At 28.8% G+C, this 18,105-nt stretch overlaps 1 protein-coding gene across 1 annotated transcript; it reads right to left on the bottom strand.

Moving 5' to 3' along the window:
* Positions 1-7,126: 7,126 nt before the first annotated feature.
* On the bottom strand, positions 7,127-10,206 carry LOC112772293 (protein LIGHT-DEPENDENT SHORT HYPOCOTYLS 10). The gene is made up of 2 exons (XM_025817206.3): positions 9,479-10,206; positions 7,127-7,403 (listed from the first exon to the last, which is right to left on the bottom strand). The coding sequence occupies exon 1, from the start codon at positions 10,091-10,093 to the stop codon at positions 9,524-9,526; it is 570 nt and encodes a 189-aa protein (XP_025672991.1). The 5' UTR covers positions 10,094-10,206; the 3' UTR covers positions 7,127-7,403; positions 9,479-9,523.
* Positions 10,207-18,105: the final 7,899 nt, after the last annotated feature.

The raw sequence follows: 18,105 nt of genomic DNA, 5'->3' as shown, positions 1-18,105 counted from the left end.
TCTAAAGTCAAATGGCTCAAATCTGGCGATCAGAATACAGCTTTCTTCCATCAGAAATTTAGAAATCGAACCCGAAGGAATAGAATTTGGCAACTAACTGGCAGTGACGGTGAATTGGCTACTTCAAATGCTAGTATTGCTTTTGTGGCTGAATCTTATTTCAAGGACATCTTTTCCTCCACTTGTCATGAGAATCCTGAACCTCTGTTTACTGATTTTGAACCTAAGGTTACAGCTCACATGAACCGTAGGCTTCAAAGACCAGTGACTATGGAGGAAGTGAAACGTGCAACATTTAGCATTCATCTCCAAAGTGCTCCAGGAGATGATGGTATGACAGCAAAATTTTTTCAAAACTTCTGGAACATACTTAGTGGTGATGTGTTTCAAGCAGTTAAGAGCTTCTTTTCAGGGGGCAGAATTTTGAAGGGTTTTAATCACACTCAGATCTGTCTTATTTCCAAGATTTCTGATGCTGAAGATATGACTCAGGTAAGACCAATAAGCCTATCTTCGGTCTTTTACAAGATTATCTCCAAAGTATTTGTACATAGACTTCAAGGTATGATGAATAGACTAATTAGCCCTACGCAGAGTGCTTTTATTAAAGGCAGATTAATCTCTGATAATATCCTAATTGCTCACGAGTGTATGCATTACTTGAAGAACAAAAAAAGGGGACTCGAAAATGAAATGGCGCTAAAACTAGATATGAGTAAGGCATATGATAGGGTGGAATGGCACTTTCTTTGGTTTATATTGGAGAAGTTTGGTTTTGACTCCCGGTGGATCATGTGGATTCGAGAATTAGTGACAACTGTTTCTTATTCTGTTATTGTGGAAGGACAACCTTATGGTTTCTTCAAACCAAATAGAGGTATTCGACAAGGAGATCCTCTATCTCCCTATCTTTTTCTTTTCTGTGTAGAAAGTCTCTCCTTCTTGCTACACAAGGCAGAACAAAACAAACTAATTCAGGGTCTTCAGATACATAGGCGATGTCCCAAGATCAACCACCTCCTCTTTGCTGATGATTCCATCTTATTCTATAAGGCTAATCTTGAAGCATGTTCAAATATCCTGCATTTATTGAATTCTTATGAAAGCATCAGTGGCCAGCGGGTAAATCTTAATAAATCTGCTGTATTCTTTAGCCACAACACTCCCTCCACTACTCATACACTACTGGCTAACTCTATGAATATTAATCATATTGGGGCTCAGGATAAATACCTTGGTTTGCCTTCTACAATCTCTAAATCGAAAAAGGCTTCTTTTAGTATGATCAAAGAAAAGGTTCGGAAAAGAATCCAAGGGTGGAAGCGCAATCTTCTATCGTCAGGTGGTAGACACGTATTGCTTAAGGCAGTGGGAGAAGCTATTCCTATTTATACATTGTCTTGCTTCAAGTTGCCTGATGGTTTAATCTTGGAAATTCACTCTCTATTTTTTCAGTTCTGGTGGGGACAAAAAGGTTCTGAAAGGCGGACGGCTTGGATTAACTGGGACACTATGACTCGCCCACGAAAAGAAGGAGGCCTTGGATTTAAAGATCTCAGAATCCAAAATCTGGCACTTTTAGGCAAACAGTTTTGGCGACTTGTAACACAGCCTACTTCCTTATTATCCAAAATCCTAAGAGGTAAATACTTTAGCAATGGTAATGCTATAACGGCAAAAATTGGAGTCTTACCTTCTTGGAGATAGAGGAGCATACTGGAAGGCCGAAAGATTGTTGAAAAAGGTCTTAATTGGGCTGTGGGTACTGGAGAGAATATCCGAACCTTTGAGGATCCTTGGCTGTCTCCTCCGTATCCTTTAAAGATTTCTGACATGCCAAATAGACAAGCTATCTCTGAGTTGGTTCCAAGAGTTAAAGATCTAATTACTGAAGATAGGAATTGGAATCAGAATCTTATTCAAGAATTATTTCTCCAAGACATTGCAAACAGGATTTTGTCAGTTAAAATTCAGCAGAGTAGGGAAAAATTGCAATGGGATTTGAACAAATCCAAACAATATGATACAGCTTCAGGTTACAGAATTGGCTATTTATTTTACCTTCCGCCTCTGGAGCTTTGCCCTAATTATATGCAACAGAAAAAGCCGTGGATTGATCTATAGAAGTTGAACTTGCCTCACAAAATTAAGCTATTTATCTGGAAAGCTCTCCATGGCCGGCTCCCGGTGCTTGCTCAGATTCATCACCGCATCCCATCTATATCACCAATATGCCACTGCTGTCATGAAGCAACCGAAACAGTCACTCATTGTTTGATCAATTGCTCTAGAATTAAAGATGTATGGTCTCAGAGTTATCTTCGCGACTGTCTTCCCCCTCAGAGTCCTAACGACTTTTGGACATGGTGGATTGCATCAACAGAGATGCTTAACCCGTTGAAGAATGCTGACCGTAATCCTCAATTACTTGCCATCATTTGCTGGAACTGCTGGAAAGCTCGCAACCAGTTGATTTTTGAAGGTTCTACTTCAATGCCGTCTGCCATTCTAGCAAGCTCTGTCAAGTTGCTCCGTGAAATCCAAAGAACTCCCAGTTTAGGTCGTCATCTCCATGAGGCAAGCTCTTAGTTGCATTCAATTTGATTTATCATTCTTTCTTCTTTAAGATTTTTTTCGTTTTTCGACCACGCACCGTTGGATAAATATCTTCAGTGTAGTGTTTTTGGGAAATCCCCACCTTTCATTATGTTGTCCTACTTTTGGACATCTTTGTATTTTATTTTTCAATAATTAATTAAATATAACCTACTATCTTTGAAAAAAAAAAAAAAGAAGCAGCCAGAAACGGTTAAAAACGTCATCGCCAACTGTATGGTTGTTAGTTTGTTACACATATGATGCTTGCGGTTGTAACCTGGAAGAATTATTACATATCTTTTATGTTTATTCTTTAATTATCAAAAATACTTTTATATATCTAGGGTTGTGTATATGTATTGAACTCATTTTAAAAAAAAAAAAAAAACTAAAGACAAAAAATTATTATAAAAAACTATCGCTTTATTATAAGCATAAATTCTTATCCTAAACACCTGTTAATCACCAAACACAACTTTTAAAAAGCATAATACTAAATCTCATTTTAAATATCACTTCTAGGATAAACTACACTTATGTTTCATCTTCTAAAAGTTATTAAAATGTAGAAATATAACGACTTATGTACTTTTTATTTGTTTAGATTTTTTTAAAAAGTCATTTATGACAAAAAAATAATAATGTAAGAAAAAATAAAAAAAGTATATGTATTCCTAGCTATGATAATAAGATCTCTTTTACATGCAACAGAATCTTCCCTCAAATATTACAAAGAGCTAGAAACCAAATATATAGCAGTAATTTGACAATGCTAGGTCTCTCACCATTTCAATCTAAGAACTGAATATATATGTTGTCACATAATACTACTAATATAAGAAAATAATTTAGTTTAGTTTATTAATATGTATTAGTATATAGAGCCTATAAATATAATGCATGCTATCTCCATCCCCTCTTTTACGCTCTATGTGTCATCATTGCATTATCTTCATTTTTGAAAATACCTATAACTAGGAAAGTCATTGGACATAGCTTTTATGATAAATTATCTTACAAATTTAGAAAATATATTTAATTGGTCATGGCTAGATGCCATACATTATAGAATACCAATATCTAGGTTTTTAGGTAATACTTTAATTTAGCGCAATCCCACTCCCACTTAAAATGCAATTCAATAGTTGCGTTTGTTTATAAAGATGTAATATTGAGGTAAAAATATAGAGATATAAAATTATATTTGATAGATATAAAATATAAATAAAAATATTATGTTCAGAGGTATTAATTAGTATATTTTGTATTTATTCTGACAAAAAAATAATAAAAACACTAATAAAAAATATTTTTTATTTTTTTATTATTTTTATTAATTTTTTATAATTATATTTTTTTATTATTATATTTTTTTTAAATTTTTAAATAAAAAAAAATAAAAATAAATTAAATTTTTATAATTTATTCTTTTTATTATTAAATAAAATATAAAAATACTAAATTTTATATTTTTATTTTTTATATTTTATTCTTAGTGTCTTGTTTTATTCTATTTTCAAAAACAAAAACAGTGTTAAAGAGCCAAATTAAAGAGTGTACCACTGAATGGCCAATAATTCATCGTGACTATGGAGGTGTTCATGTGGATTCAATCATGTATTTTTTATTATAAGTTTAAGTTTTTAATATAAATAGTTTTATAATATAATATTAAAATATTTATAGTTAAAAAATTAATTTTTTTATGTTTCTATTTTTTAACTGGATAAAAAATTTAATATAAGGTAATAGTATTAATTACCAAATAAATTTATCTATTGGAATTTTCCTCAATTTTATAGTATATTTATTATTTGAAATTGAATTTGACAACTTAATTAATAATATATTCAAATAAAATATACTATAAGTGCAAAAATGATTAGATAAATCTACCGGTATATTATCCTTCAACTTTGTAATATCTATTAGTTTAAGAATTAAGGATATTTAGATAAGATATATCCAATTTTGTATCTAAATATATACTAATTAAATTTAAAATTGACAGATTTTTTTTATTCATTGTATTTCTTAGTCTGACAGGAAAATAACTAATTCCTTGTGAATTTGAATTATATTTAATGGTTGTCACGAAATTCGAATTTTTAATAGTTATTTAAATAGAGGAATGAATTAACTACTCGATCAATCTCAGTTGGTTAAAATTTATTACTCTACTATAGAATGAGTGTGCAAAGTTAATCAAATTGAAAGCTAGACTATTCATGATATATATCTCCACCCCGAAACATATAGAAACAAGTGCATGACAAGATTTTAATTTCAAATCGAGCTTGATAATTGAAAGAAAGGCCTTAATCATTGAGTTAATTAAGGGAAATGGAGTGATCAAGTCAAATACATTGATTAAAAAAATTGATGAGGGGAGCAGAGGTATCCGATGACTTTAATGTTAACCCACTTGCATTATTTGCACCTATGTGGGGGCATCATGTTACATATTTGTGGGGATACCACCAACAAAAAGAAGGTAATATTTCGGATCATGTATTCTAAAATAGTAATTATGATCGGTCATTAATTATTAATTGGAATATAAACTAACCAAAAATTCAAATAATATAGAACACACAACCTACACAATATTGTACTTATTTAAATATATACGTGGTTGATTAGTAAATAAAAGTTTACCACCTAAAACATTTTTAAGAGACTAAAAATTTTTTTAAATGATTTTAGACACTTTAATTAGTTTATTTTAATTTTCTATCAATTGTAGTATATCCACTCACATTTATTGGAAATATGTGAACTACTACTTTTTTTTTTTTAAGAATATAAAATATTTTGATATACACATAACAAGATTCATTTAAATGTACTGATAGTACAAATTATTTTAATACGTTATTTGATTATATACTCTCATGTTAGCATATTATAGTTAATTTTTTAATTTATTATTTAAAATATTTTTTTAATTTGATCAATTAATAAATGTGTAAACTTTAGTAATTTACTCTGTCATAGCCAATAATTAAATTCTATTTATTATCTCATTTCTTGATACTACTCATACAAAAATAATAAAATATATACTTTTTAAATTTTAGGGGTATAATTTTTAATTTTTTAAAATGTGGTAAAAATATTTTTTGGTTGATTTCGATTGTTTTCAAAAAATTTTAGACAATATACTTTAATTGTCTTATAATAAAATTTGTTAGAATTTATTTGTCGTATATTAAATATTTGATTGAAAGTGATAAAAGAACTAGTTTGTTTAACGAGAGTAATTCTCACAAATTTCTAAAAAAAATATAAAAAGAGTTAACTATCAATTCGGTATGCGAAAGATGCAATTGCTGATAAAAAAAATCTTTAAAGAATATTATCGACAAAGTATTTTTGAATAATTTAAAAATATGACGAAAAGAATCAATAAATATTATATTTTTTTGTAAGTAACAAAAAAAACTTTTATATTTAGTAAATAACTTATCCATTAGATCTAAATTTTTTGTAAAAATATTTAAATAAATATTTAAAAAATATATAAAAAATTAGAGAAAAATTTGATCTAAATTTTTTTTATTTTTTTAAAAATATAGTCATTCACGATAATTTTTTTTTAAAAAAATTCACTTACAAAAAATTACCAAATTTTAAGGATGAAAAAAGATTTTACTTTTTTAATAATAATTTTTTGTATCAAAATTTTATCTCTAAAATTATTTTTTAGAATATATATTTAATATTTATTTTTTGCCATATTTTTTAATTTTTGTAGACTTAATTATCATTAATATTTTTTAGTACATTTTGTCAGTTATGCAAACTTTAGAGTAATATTTTAGTAATTTACTTAAAATAAAAAATTTATTTAAGAACAAAATATCCAAACTAAAATTACTTGAGTATCAAGTTAAATATTTACTCCTACAAAAATTATGTGGTCTCCCTGTATGTATAGTCTTCCTAGAATGTATAGTTGCATTATATATTCTATTGTTATCAAACCAAATACTTTATTAATAATAATAATAATAATAATAATAATAATAATAATAATAATAATAATAATTTTAAATGGGATGTGATTTGTGATACATATGAATGAGATTTTATATATTGTTTAAAGATAGAGAAATACATGATGACATATGAATTTAATATACTCATCAACAGAATTACTATATAATATATAATACATGTAAAGTATTTTGTACGCATATATTTGCCCATGCACGTATAACTATGAGTACGAGGACACAGTAAGCAGATATATACATGTCTTGAGTATTCATGTATGATATTTACATGTATAATCACCGACAAATTCTGTGCATATATACGTATATAACAAAAGTATAATCATATCACTATACAATAGCAGCATTTTAATGCTATTTATTAATTAGTTTCCATGGAAAAAGCAAGAAGACATGCATCACATAACACTGGGCATAAAATAAAATAATTTTCATACACACATACACACACATATATATATATATATATATATATACCTTAGTACTAAATATATTAATTATGCAAAACATATATAAAAATTCTTCATCATCATAATAAAGTGAATACAATACAGATAGAAACTTACCCAATAAGGTTTACTCAAATTCCTTCCTCAACTGGATTTTTAGATTCTCATTTGAATAACAAAATACACTTAGCTTATCTTCTTGACACATAAACACCATGGAATGCTTAAAATCTTGACCCACCCAAGGAATCCGACTTTGTATTCATTGTAAGAAGTATTTATTCATTTAGCTCCAATTCCTTGACTTCTTCAGCTAATTAAAGTCATCATCCAAGTCCTATACATGTATAGGAGCTTAATTCAATTAGAAAACCATAATACATGTATGAGATCTATCTAAATGGGATTATATATACAATGCTTAGTTAATAAATTATCAAATAATGTTTGTAAATGAAAAACCTTGTAAATGAAACTTCTTTTAGTGGCATAATTCAAATTAATATTCACATTTATTTGCCAAATTAATCTTGATTATCTATATGTTACCATCCAATGAAGATTTGTTCTTGTTATCCCCACCTCTCATGCACAATTGACACCTTCTCACTTAATACACTACTCTTAATATATGTGTATGCTTGTAAAATTAATTTGCATGTCTAAAATAAGTCTTTACATGTTCTTATAGTTTACTGCCATTATAATTTTTTATTTAAACTAGTTAAAAGTTATGTAAAACTCTTAAAATGATCGAGTACTATAAGAACATGAAAGTATTTCTTTTAAATAATCAAGGATATATTTTATTTGCATTTTTATTTTTTATTTTTAGGATTTTGTAAAAAAACAGTAAAAATAATAAAATGATGTTATCTCCACCTATCAAAAAACAAAAAACAAAAAATAAAAATACAAACTAAAAGTATTTTGAGATGTTTGCACCTAAAGAAATGTTCATTATTTCTATTAATTGCCACATAAAATAAAAAATGCAAGACAATATAGAGTATGGTCACAAAAGCAATAGTCTTCTTATCTGAGCACAAACTTATATATATATTTTAGTTAGAAACACATTTGAGGTGGCATGGTGTGTACCTATCAATGGAACAAAAAATCCATGGTTGTAGAGACTCATGGTCCTTAATTAGCACAGTTAGGTAATGCGAGAAACAGTGTAATTCATGTACAATGGTTAGAAATTAAGATACATATAGATAACATGACAAAAAAAAAAGGAGAATATATATTCATTCAAACACAATCAGAAAATAAAAGCATACATGAAAAAATGAAAAAGAAAGTACAATTATTATCCATTGGTTAGAAATGGGAAAAAGAGAAAAGGAACAAAACAAAATTCGTTAGAATGAGACAAAAGTTTTTGAAAACAAAAGAGATTTTTCGTACCAAGATGATATATTATTATAGATTATGCCACCAGCAGACAAGGCCTCATGAAACAGCATCTAATTTTTCCCACAACCATAGATCTTAATTATTTGAAAGAAATGTCCTTTCTTTTATTCTTTTACCCCCTATATATAGTAATATAAGAACAATTTTTATTAACCAGCAAATCAATTATTCGTGAAACAAATTTATTCTAATTATTAAATTCTAAAAAAACTTATTTAATTTGGTATAGTATTTGTTCTGTGGAGGGCGCAATAAGATAGTGCAAATCCCAAAATAAGTAAGATTATGTGAAGCAGCGAACTTATTATTAATATTATAAGCTAATATATTATAATATAAGAAGCAGCAGAGAGAAATATATAATATATAATTAATTAATTAATAAAGATTGAAACCATGGTAACATTGTCATCTTTGCATGTGAAAGGGACCAATAGAGAAAACGTATGCAAGCTAAGTGTCTTTGGAAGTCCCTACTCCATCCTCATTCAGTATAATCTTGAAAGAAAAATGAATGTATATATATACTGTATACAGGTATATATACATGTTATATACATGCCATTTAGGGTTTTGAAGACCATGGAGCTTAGGGTTTAATATAATGAAGTGATGAACTGAAACATATATAAGGGACAATGAATGGAACAAAATTAAAGTTTTGGGGGAAAATCTCTACTCTTTTTGTGAAATATCCGTGGGGTCGAACCAAATCAATTAAATTATAATAATAATAATAATTGTTTAATTATAAAAAAAAATAAGTATTTAAAAAATCATACTATGTGTTTGATGAAATTTTTGTGTTGAAAATTCAATGATCAAACGATCAAACTCATCACAGTTTGAAAACCGTGGAATTAGTATATGTCATTAATATGCACATAACAGCAATGAATGATTCAATCAACATTTCAAAACACCCTTTTCTTTTTCCATGTCAACTTCTGAAAACAGCATCAAATCCAAAACAGTAACAAAAGAAATTACCATAAGCTCTTGAAGGGGAATTCAAAAGGGATCTTGATGATAACTTTACTGCAAAGCTGGTAAGCTTGAGGTAGTAGCGGTGTCACCGTTGGCCTTATTATTGATTAGATTTCTCTTCTTCTTTTTCTTCTTATAAGGGATTCCTCTTGCTTTGGCTTGTGAGTCCCTAACCTCTCGTAGGTAAACTCTTATGGCTCCACTGGCAAATGGGTTTGTCTCGGGTAGACCTCCATTTTCCTCATATGCCGCTCTCAATCGGCCTATGAGAGCGTCAAGGCTCCCCCAGGCTTGTTTGAGAGGGCATGTGCAAGGTCCTGGTGGTTCGGTCTGCCCGAAAAACAAGCAACCTTGTGAGTGTACCTTTGTTTTTCCGAATTGATCTAAATACCTTAGAAATTCAAGGACATGGCTGGAGTTGCACTGAGAAAGCGGCACTGGAGGCCGTTGGTTCCTAAGGTATTGGCCGAAAGTGTTCCAATCCCTCTTCTTTTGGGACTCATATCGGCTCAACGGCAACTGATGTTGCGGTTGAATCCGATCATCACTAGCACCACCATCATGAGTAGGAGATCTTGACGATCCCTCTACTATATCTTTCCCTTTGCTTGTGGACATATGTGTGCTATTGATAACTACTCATCTACTATTTGTTTTTGTGAAGAAAGGGGAAGGTTCTTTGGTGGGGTGAGAAGAAAGAAGACAATAGAATAGCAGTGGAAGGGGGGAAATTAGTTAAAAAAAAATTAATTAAAAAGATAATTAATTGAAATTTGGAGAGATCACATCAAAGAGGCTAGTGAGGGGACATGATATGGGACCAATGAAAGTGCTTTAGCCCTTCTTTTTCTTCCTTCCCTACATTATTTCTTGCTTTAATGGTACTATTAGTATTAATCATACTTTTTTTTTTCCCCTATAGTTTTTTATTATTGTGCTTCCATCATCAAAGCAATTATTATTGGGTTAATTTAGCGTAATTAGCACTAAGGTTAATGTAACCCTGGTGACTCTTTTTATAACAGTGTAGGGTAATCTAGCAGCATTAGGGGCTTGTTTGCCACGCATTAGAAAAAATTGGGAATTAATGGTTAAAAATTAAGGTATGGTTCTTAGTAACCCTATTGTATAGCATATTGACGTTAGTTAGCAGTAATAGTGTGGTATAACATCTCTTTCACTATAGCCACCAAGCACACAACTTTTTAATTAATTGGATTTAGGCTTGTGAGTTTTACTAGGAAAATAAAACAAAAATATTATTTGCACACTAAAATTGATCATTAAAATCAGTCATTAATATATTTGTGTATAAATATATGTGTGCTTTAATTTATTTTCAATATATATTTGTATTTCAATATATATTTTATACTAATTGTCGATTTTGATGGCTGATTTTGGTGTGCACGTAGTATATAGTCGAAAAAGAAATTAATGGAGCTGGTCTTTGAGTAACAACTCAAGAATATCTGCTCTGGTTTATTAGGATACATTTATTTCATATTTGATTTCTTAGGATACATTTATTTCATAATTGTACTTTACATGAGCAGCTGAGTTAGCTTTTTTTTTTAGGGTGTGTTTGCTTGCTACGTGGTAAAGGGGAAAAAATTATGAAAAAAAAAAAGGCGAAATGAAAAGAATGTTCAAATTTTTTAATTCTTTCTTGTTTATTAGTTAAAGTAATTTAAGAAAGAGTGATTTGGAGAGCATAGTATATATTTTTACAATTGTATTATTTTTTCGAATATTAGGGATAAAAATTAAAAACAAATAGTTATAAAAAAAGTATTTTATTAAGAATAAAATAGTAAATTAAATAAAAGTATGATAAAAATCTATCCCACAATTTAGAATGATTAGAGAATAGGGATTTTGGTGGATTTTGAATATGGTTTACCCTCGAAAGTTTTTCAATTTTTCTAGAACCCTCCAAAACTAAATTCATGAACAGCCTTTAATAATATATAAGTGGTTATATTTTGGTAAGTTTTATTTAAGCATCTGATCTTATACTAAACTATTATTGTACTTTAATTCGGCTATTGTACTTTACTTATTATTATTATTTTTTTAACTAAATAGAAGGTTAAGAGAAAATCCTATAAATTCTCAAAATTTGAAGTGATAAATAATATGATTCTTCTTCAAAATGTAATAATAAATACTCAATAATGCATATATACAAGAGTTTGAAACTAAAATTTTTAGTTATTTAGTACAATTAATCTCTCACTAGGTGATTGTAATTGAAGAGATTGATTGTACTAAATTAACTAAAAGTTTTAGTTTCATATATATATATATATATATATATGTGTGTGTGTGAGCGTAAGTTTAATAAATAAATAAATTTAAGAACTTGCAGTTGAACATGAATTCATCCAATAATTTAAAAGATCAAAAGATCAAACATTATTATGTTGATTGAGCTATTGATGTCCTAAGAAAAAATAAATAAATTAAATCAAAAGTAGAGCTGATGTTTTAAATCAGAAAGAAATTAATTAAAGCATAAATTTAAAAGGCTTTTTATTTTAACATTTTTGTGGATTTTCTATAAGAATAAAAATCGTATGGTACTCCAAAAACCCTTACTTTAGGGGAGGGAAAAAAAAAGTCATCAAATATTTCAAGTGGAGGAATGGTCATTGCTTACATAATATTAATATCCTTAACACCAAAAGAAACCATATATGAACATCTGTGTGAAGTTGTCCTTGAGGGCCCGTTTCAGCATTTCAACACTGCCTAGTTTAATGGCATTTATATATATAATAATCACAAAATCTATATTTCAATGTAGTCATATCTTTCAAATATTCAATAAGCTAATTCCAGTACAACAACAGGATGTAAGGTTAATTGGAATTGGTTTTCCCTTTTAGTGTTAAAAACTAGAATAAGAATTGAAATTTTTGATTCTCTCTTTGTTCATCATTACAAAGAAATTAATAAAATTACTAATTAAATTAATTAATAAACTAAAAACTAACTATAAGGAAGAAAATGTCTTAGGAAAGTTCAAAGATAAAAATAAAAAATATTATGTACTTACTAAAATTAATCATTATATTATGTATGTATTTATAAATTTATGTATAATTTAATTTATTTTTAATATATATTTTATGCTAGTGATTTTGCACGCCTGAATAACAGTACGAGAATATAAATATTTTGAAATTTTTTTGGTTTTATCTTAACATTATAGATTATGGTAAAAAACATTTCTAGAATCAAATTACTTTTACAAAAATGTTCTAGGGGACAAAGGTTTCTGTTGGCTAAGAAGATTAAGGTCTCCGTAAATAAAAAAATTAAATAATAAACTTTTAAGTTATTATTTTCATATGAAAGAGTTTAATTTTTTACTAATAATTAATTTTAATATTCATTATCTAAAACTTGAAAGAATTTAATGTGTATATTTTTATATTTAATTAGGTGTTAAGCCTGTTGTACAAATAAAATTATTTAATTTTTATGCTTGTTGTTTAAAAACAATATTATATATAATTAGATTTTAATTAGTATTAAAAAAATTATGTTAATAGTTATAAAATTAACTCAAAAATAATTTTTTTAAAACAATTAAATCTTGATTCTAATTATTAATCACAACATTAGTATTATCTCCAAATTATATGTAATAAATATTTAAAGGAAGAGAAGTAAAAATACAGATTAAAAAGATTAACGATAAAATTTTGAAATTAAATAAAAAATTAAAAAAATATGTATATAATAATAATAGTAATAATAATATATTTTTTTGAATAATATTACTGAATTTTTTTAATTATTTTATTTTATTATTTCTATTTTTGTAGAATAGAAAGATAGGAAGAGATAGAAAATAAGAGCGAAAAGAGAGAGAAATATAAAAAAAAAGGAGAAATAGAGATGAAGTTTGTTAATTTTGGAGAAAAAAATTTTATTTTAATTTTAATGAAAGAATATTTCATGATATATTTTAATTTGTTAAATTATTAATATAAAATATAAATTATAAGTTATATATAGAATGGGAAGGATAGAGAGAAATAGAGAATGAAAGAGATGTTGATAAGAGAATGGAGGAATAAAATTTATTAATTTTGGAGAGAAATATTTCATCTTAATATTAATGAGAGAGTGTTATGTGATACATTTTGGTTGTTAAATTAATAATATAATATAATTATATTTTAATTTTAATTTAATTTTAATTACAATTAAAAAATATTATGTTATATATTTTGATTACCAAATTTATAATTAATCATCATTGATAATGATATATAAGAGAGGCAAAATGAATAAAAAAATAAGAGAGACAATAAAAGGGTCAAAAAAATAAAAAAAAGGAGAGAACTTTTTAATTTATTAATTTTAATTGTAATAAAAACTAATATATGACACATTTTAATTATAAAATTAACAATATATAATAAATTAATAATTAATTTTAATAGTTAATTTTAGTATAAATTTAACCTAACTGCATCAAAATAAAGTACAAATCCTACATAGATTTCTTACCATTAACTTAATTAGACTCCATGGACTCAAATAATTTGATTTTGACTCCTGAGAGATAGAGAGAGGAAGCGGACATTACATATATAATAATTTAAATGGCTGACCCTCGAAAGCATTTTTCACAAAATATATTATATAGAATCAGTAATCATTAATTAAAACCTTAGTGAAAGTTAAGAATTCTAATGCCCACTAACCTCTGCTTGAGACTAACCCAATCCCTAATAAACAATTAAACTATACAAATCTTTTCACAAGCATCATTACCAAATTGTCCCTTCACATGTATGTGTCCAAAGATTAAGATTAAGAATATATATCTCCTTTACCATGAAATATTTTTATTGCTATATGATTTGTCACACTTTCAGTACTGGCACTATCACCAAAAATCTCCAATCCACTCATTTAAACAAATCTCCGTATCTAGAATTGGTCAAAATAATAACTATTACACCTTAATTAAATTTTTAATTATAAAATATATCATATTATTAAAACTTTAGAAATTAAAATAAAATAGCAAAAACTATTCTATCTTTTTTTATAAAACTTTAATAATCTAAAATAGTTAATTAAAATATTTTTTTTATATAAAAACACTAGCTTATCAACATCGTTATATAATCTAACAAATTTGACCGAATAATTTAATATAATATATATTTATATCTTTTAATTATTATCTCTACATAAAAATTATTCTAACTAACTTTGTGTGAATAATTTTTAATGATAATTTCCAGATTCCGGTAATTAAATTAAGAAAAAGGTATTCCAATACTAAATGATATCTATTAAGATTGTAATGATCTTAAGAGGGTCATGCTTTTTGTTTGGTTCTTTCTCTCTAGGTTTCCAGTATCTTTCCTACACTTGGATTTTTACATGGAAACGTGTACACAAACCATAGGGTTTGGGAAAAACACTTTTGCAACTTGTTTCCATAATTCTAGCAACAAGTCAAGATGTCCCAATAATCTACTAGTATATGGTACATAGGATCATAGTAGTCCTTAGCTTATTGCCATCAGGAACCTTCATATACCAAACTAGGAAGGGAGAGAGAATTAATAAATGAAACGTACTACTTCTCCTTTTGAATTTCATCCTTTAATCATCTTTTAAAGTAACATTAATATAATTTACTTTCTCTCATCAACTTAAATTTTTAAAATGAATTATTTCTTAACAAATATTCTATTATATTAATTTTTTAATTAATCATATTTTCTATGTTTTAAAAATCATCACTAACACTTTTATTTTAAATTTTATATATACAAATGTTTAACATCGTTGAGATGTATAATTACTTTTTCACACTTTATGTTTTCGAAAAGGTTAGTCATTGACGTTATTTTATTTGCATGTGTGATTATTAGTATTTTTTATTGTGTTTTATTTTTTTTATATAGTTTATGATTATGATTTTTTATTCTTTTAACAATAACAAGGTAAATAATCATTCAATTACTCTTTTAGTTTTTTTCTTTATTTATTGTTTTAATTTTTTTAATTTTGTAATTTTTTTATTATCCAAGATAGACTGTGAAGCTATCAGTGTCTTAGACACACAGAAAATAGAAAATAGAATTAAGCTTAGTAGAAGAGCATGATGAAAATGGAGAGAAGGGATGAGAATGAGATTTGAGAAAAGAATGGAGAGTTCTGTTATTGAGTAAAGTGAAAGTGAATCATAAAAGTGTGAATTATAAGCAGATTTTAGCTATTTATAGTTGGAAAATAACACAGCTGAATTAATAACTAACTGAAGCTTCTGGAAGTTAGTAACTAACTAACTACTGAAACTTGCAACTGAAGCTTGTAACTAATTCTAACTAGATTGACTTCACAACAGTGCACATGCTTCTCAACTGACTTGATCACAGTGCTTAATACACTCATCATGCATCATCTCTAATTTTCTTTTTCTTTGTTTTTCACAGCAACTGTATCTTGTTTCTAGGACACAGCTGTAACTTCAACAATACTTAACCGATCTCTAAAGTGCAGAAAAGCCTTTGAAGGAATTGCCTTAGTTAGGATGTCAGCCACTTGCACTTATCCTGGAATGTGACTTACTGCTATGTCCCTGCTGTTAACATGATCTCTCACAAAGTGAAGATCAATCTCAAAGTGCTTGGATTTGGAACGTAAGATGGGATTTGCAGCCAGCAACACTGCACTTTGGTTGTCGCAGTAGAGCAGGGGAGGCTCCCTTGGTGAAAATTGAAGCTCACAAAGTAGGTTCTTCACCCAAATCAGCTCAGCAACAAGGTCTGCCATGCTTCTAGATTATGCTTTAGTACTAGATTTTGGCACTGTAGTTTGCTTCCTCGATGCCCAGGACACCAGATTTGATCCTAGGAAGACGCAGTAATCACTAGTGGATTTTTTGTCATCAGTATCCCCAACCCAATCTGAATCACTATAGGCAGTGATCGTCATCGAGCCTTCCTTCTTTAGATGCAGCCCATGGTTAGAAGTTCCATTCAAGTACCTAAGCACCCTTTTTTACCATTTTCCAGTGAGACTCCAGTGGGGATTGAAAAAATTGTGCTAGCTTGTGTACACTATATGATATTTCATGTCTTGTCACAGTCAGGTATTGGAGACTGACAATTATGGACCTGTAAAGTGCAGAGTCATGAAATTTGGCACAACCACAAGCTAATAGTTTGACTGTAGATGGCAGGAGAGTGTGGCACGAGGTGCAACGCACCATGTTGGCCTTCTTCATCAGTTCCTTTATGTATTTTTGCTGGGTAAGAATCAAACCACCATTGCTTGTATTTGTCACTTGAATTCCAAGAAAGTAGTGTAGGCTTCCCATGTCCTTTAGAGCGAATTTTGCATTCAACAGCTTGATGACTTGCTTTATTGTATCTTTAAACTCACCAGTGACTATTATGTCATCTACATAAACCAGCACAAATATTTTTGTTCCATTAATATTACTTTGGAAAACTGACACATCAAATTTTGTGGGCTTGAAACCAATGTCACTTAGACCATTAGCCAGCTTGTAATACCATTCCCTTGGTGCTTGTTTTAGGCTATAGAGAACCTTTGTTAATTTGAAAACTAGTGATGAATCTTCCTGTTCGAACCCTTGAGGCTACTTCATGTACACTTCCTCCATCAGGTCACCATAAAGGAAGGCATTGTTGACATCAAGTTGTCTTATTGGCCATAAGTTTGCCAAAGCAATAGATAGTATTATCCTTATGGAGGTGGATTTTACTACAGGACTGTAGGTTTCTGTAAAATCAAATCTTGGTCTTTGTGCATAGTCTTGAGCAACTAGCCTTACTTTATATTTTTGAAGAGAACCATCTGAGTTGTATTTGGCTCTGAACACCCATCCACTCCCTATAGCACTTCTATTTGGAGGCAGCTTCACTAGCTCCCATGTGTTTTTCATCAAGGCATCATACTCCAAGTCCATAGCTGCTTTCCATTCAGGCATGTTGAGGGCCTGTTTCACACTCCTTGATTCTAGGCTTGCCTAAAATGTCTTAGGCTTTACTATCCCTGCCTTACTTCTGGTTGTTATAGGGTGCACATTTGTAACTGTTGTGCGAGGTGGTTCAGAAATTGGAAGCATAATCTTTATGTCATTAATTGGAACTGGTGTTGGGATTGAGAACACTGCTACTGGCCTTTGAAAGTTGCTGGCTGATTGAGGTGTTGTTGAATTGAAGCTGGCATTATTACTTGTTGAGTACTCAAGAGTTGCTATGATGATGTTTGAAGAAGATTGTCTCTTATTTGCTGAGAAAAGACTCTTGAAGGGTTATTTGTTGCGGCTGGACTTGAATGAGGTGTTGGAGGTGAAGATTCTAGTGTTGGTGTTGAGATTAAACTTGAGTGACTTTGAGCTATTGAGATTGGAAGTTTATGAATAGTTGGCACTTGTGATGTTGTTTGATCAACTGCTGCTGTTGAGGACTAGTTTTGCTTGTTGAGTTCCTTGAAGAGGAATTTTGGTTTCAACAAATACCACATCTCTGGTAATTATTATCTTTTCATCTTAAGTGAGTTGTATCCCTTGTGAGTTGTGCTATAGCCAATGAACGTGCCGGGTGAAGATCTAAGAT

Source organism: Arachis hypogaea, chromosome 18, assembly GCF_003086295.3.
Source record: "Arachis hypogaea cultivar Tifrunner chromosome 18, arahy.Tifrunner.gnm2.J5K5, whole genome shotgun sequence".
NCBI classification, from domain to species: Eukaryota; Viridiplantae; Streptophyta; class Magnoliopsida; order Fabales; family Fabaceae; genus Arachis; species Arachis hypogaea.
The sequence above is the reverse complement of the archived record's forward strand: the minus strand, read 5'-3'. Positions and strand labels throughout refer to the sequence as shown.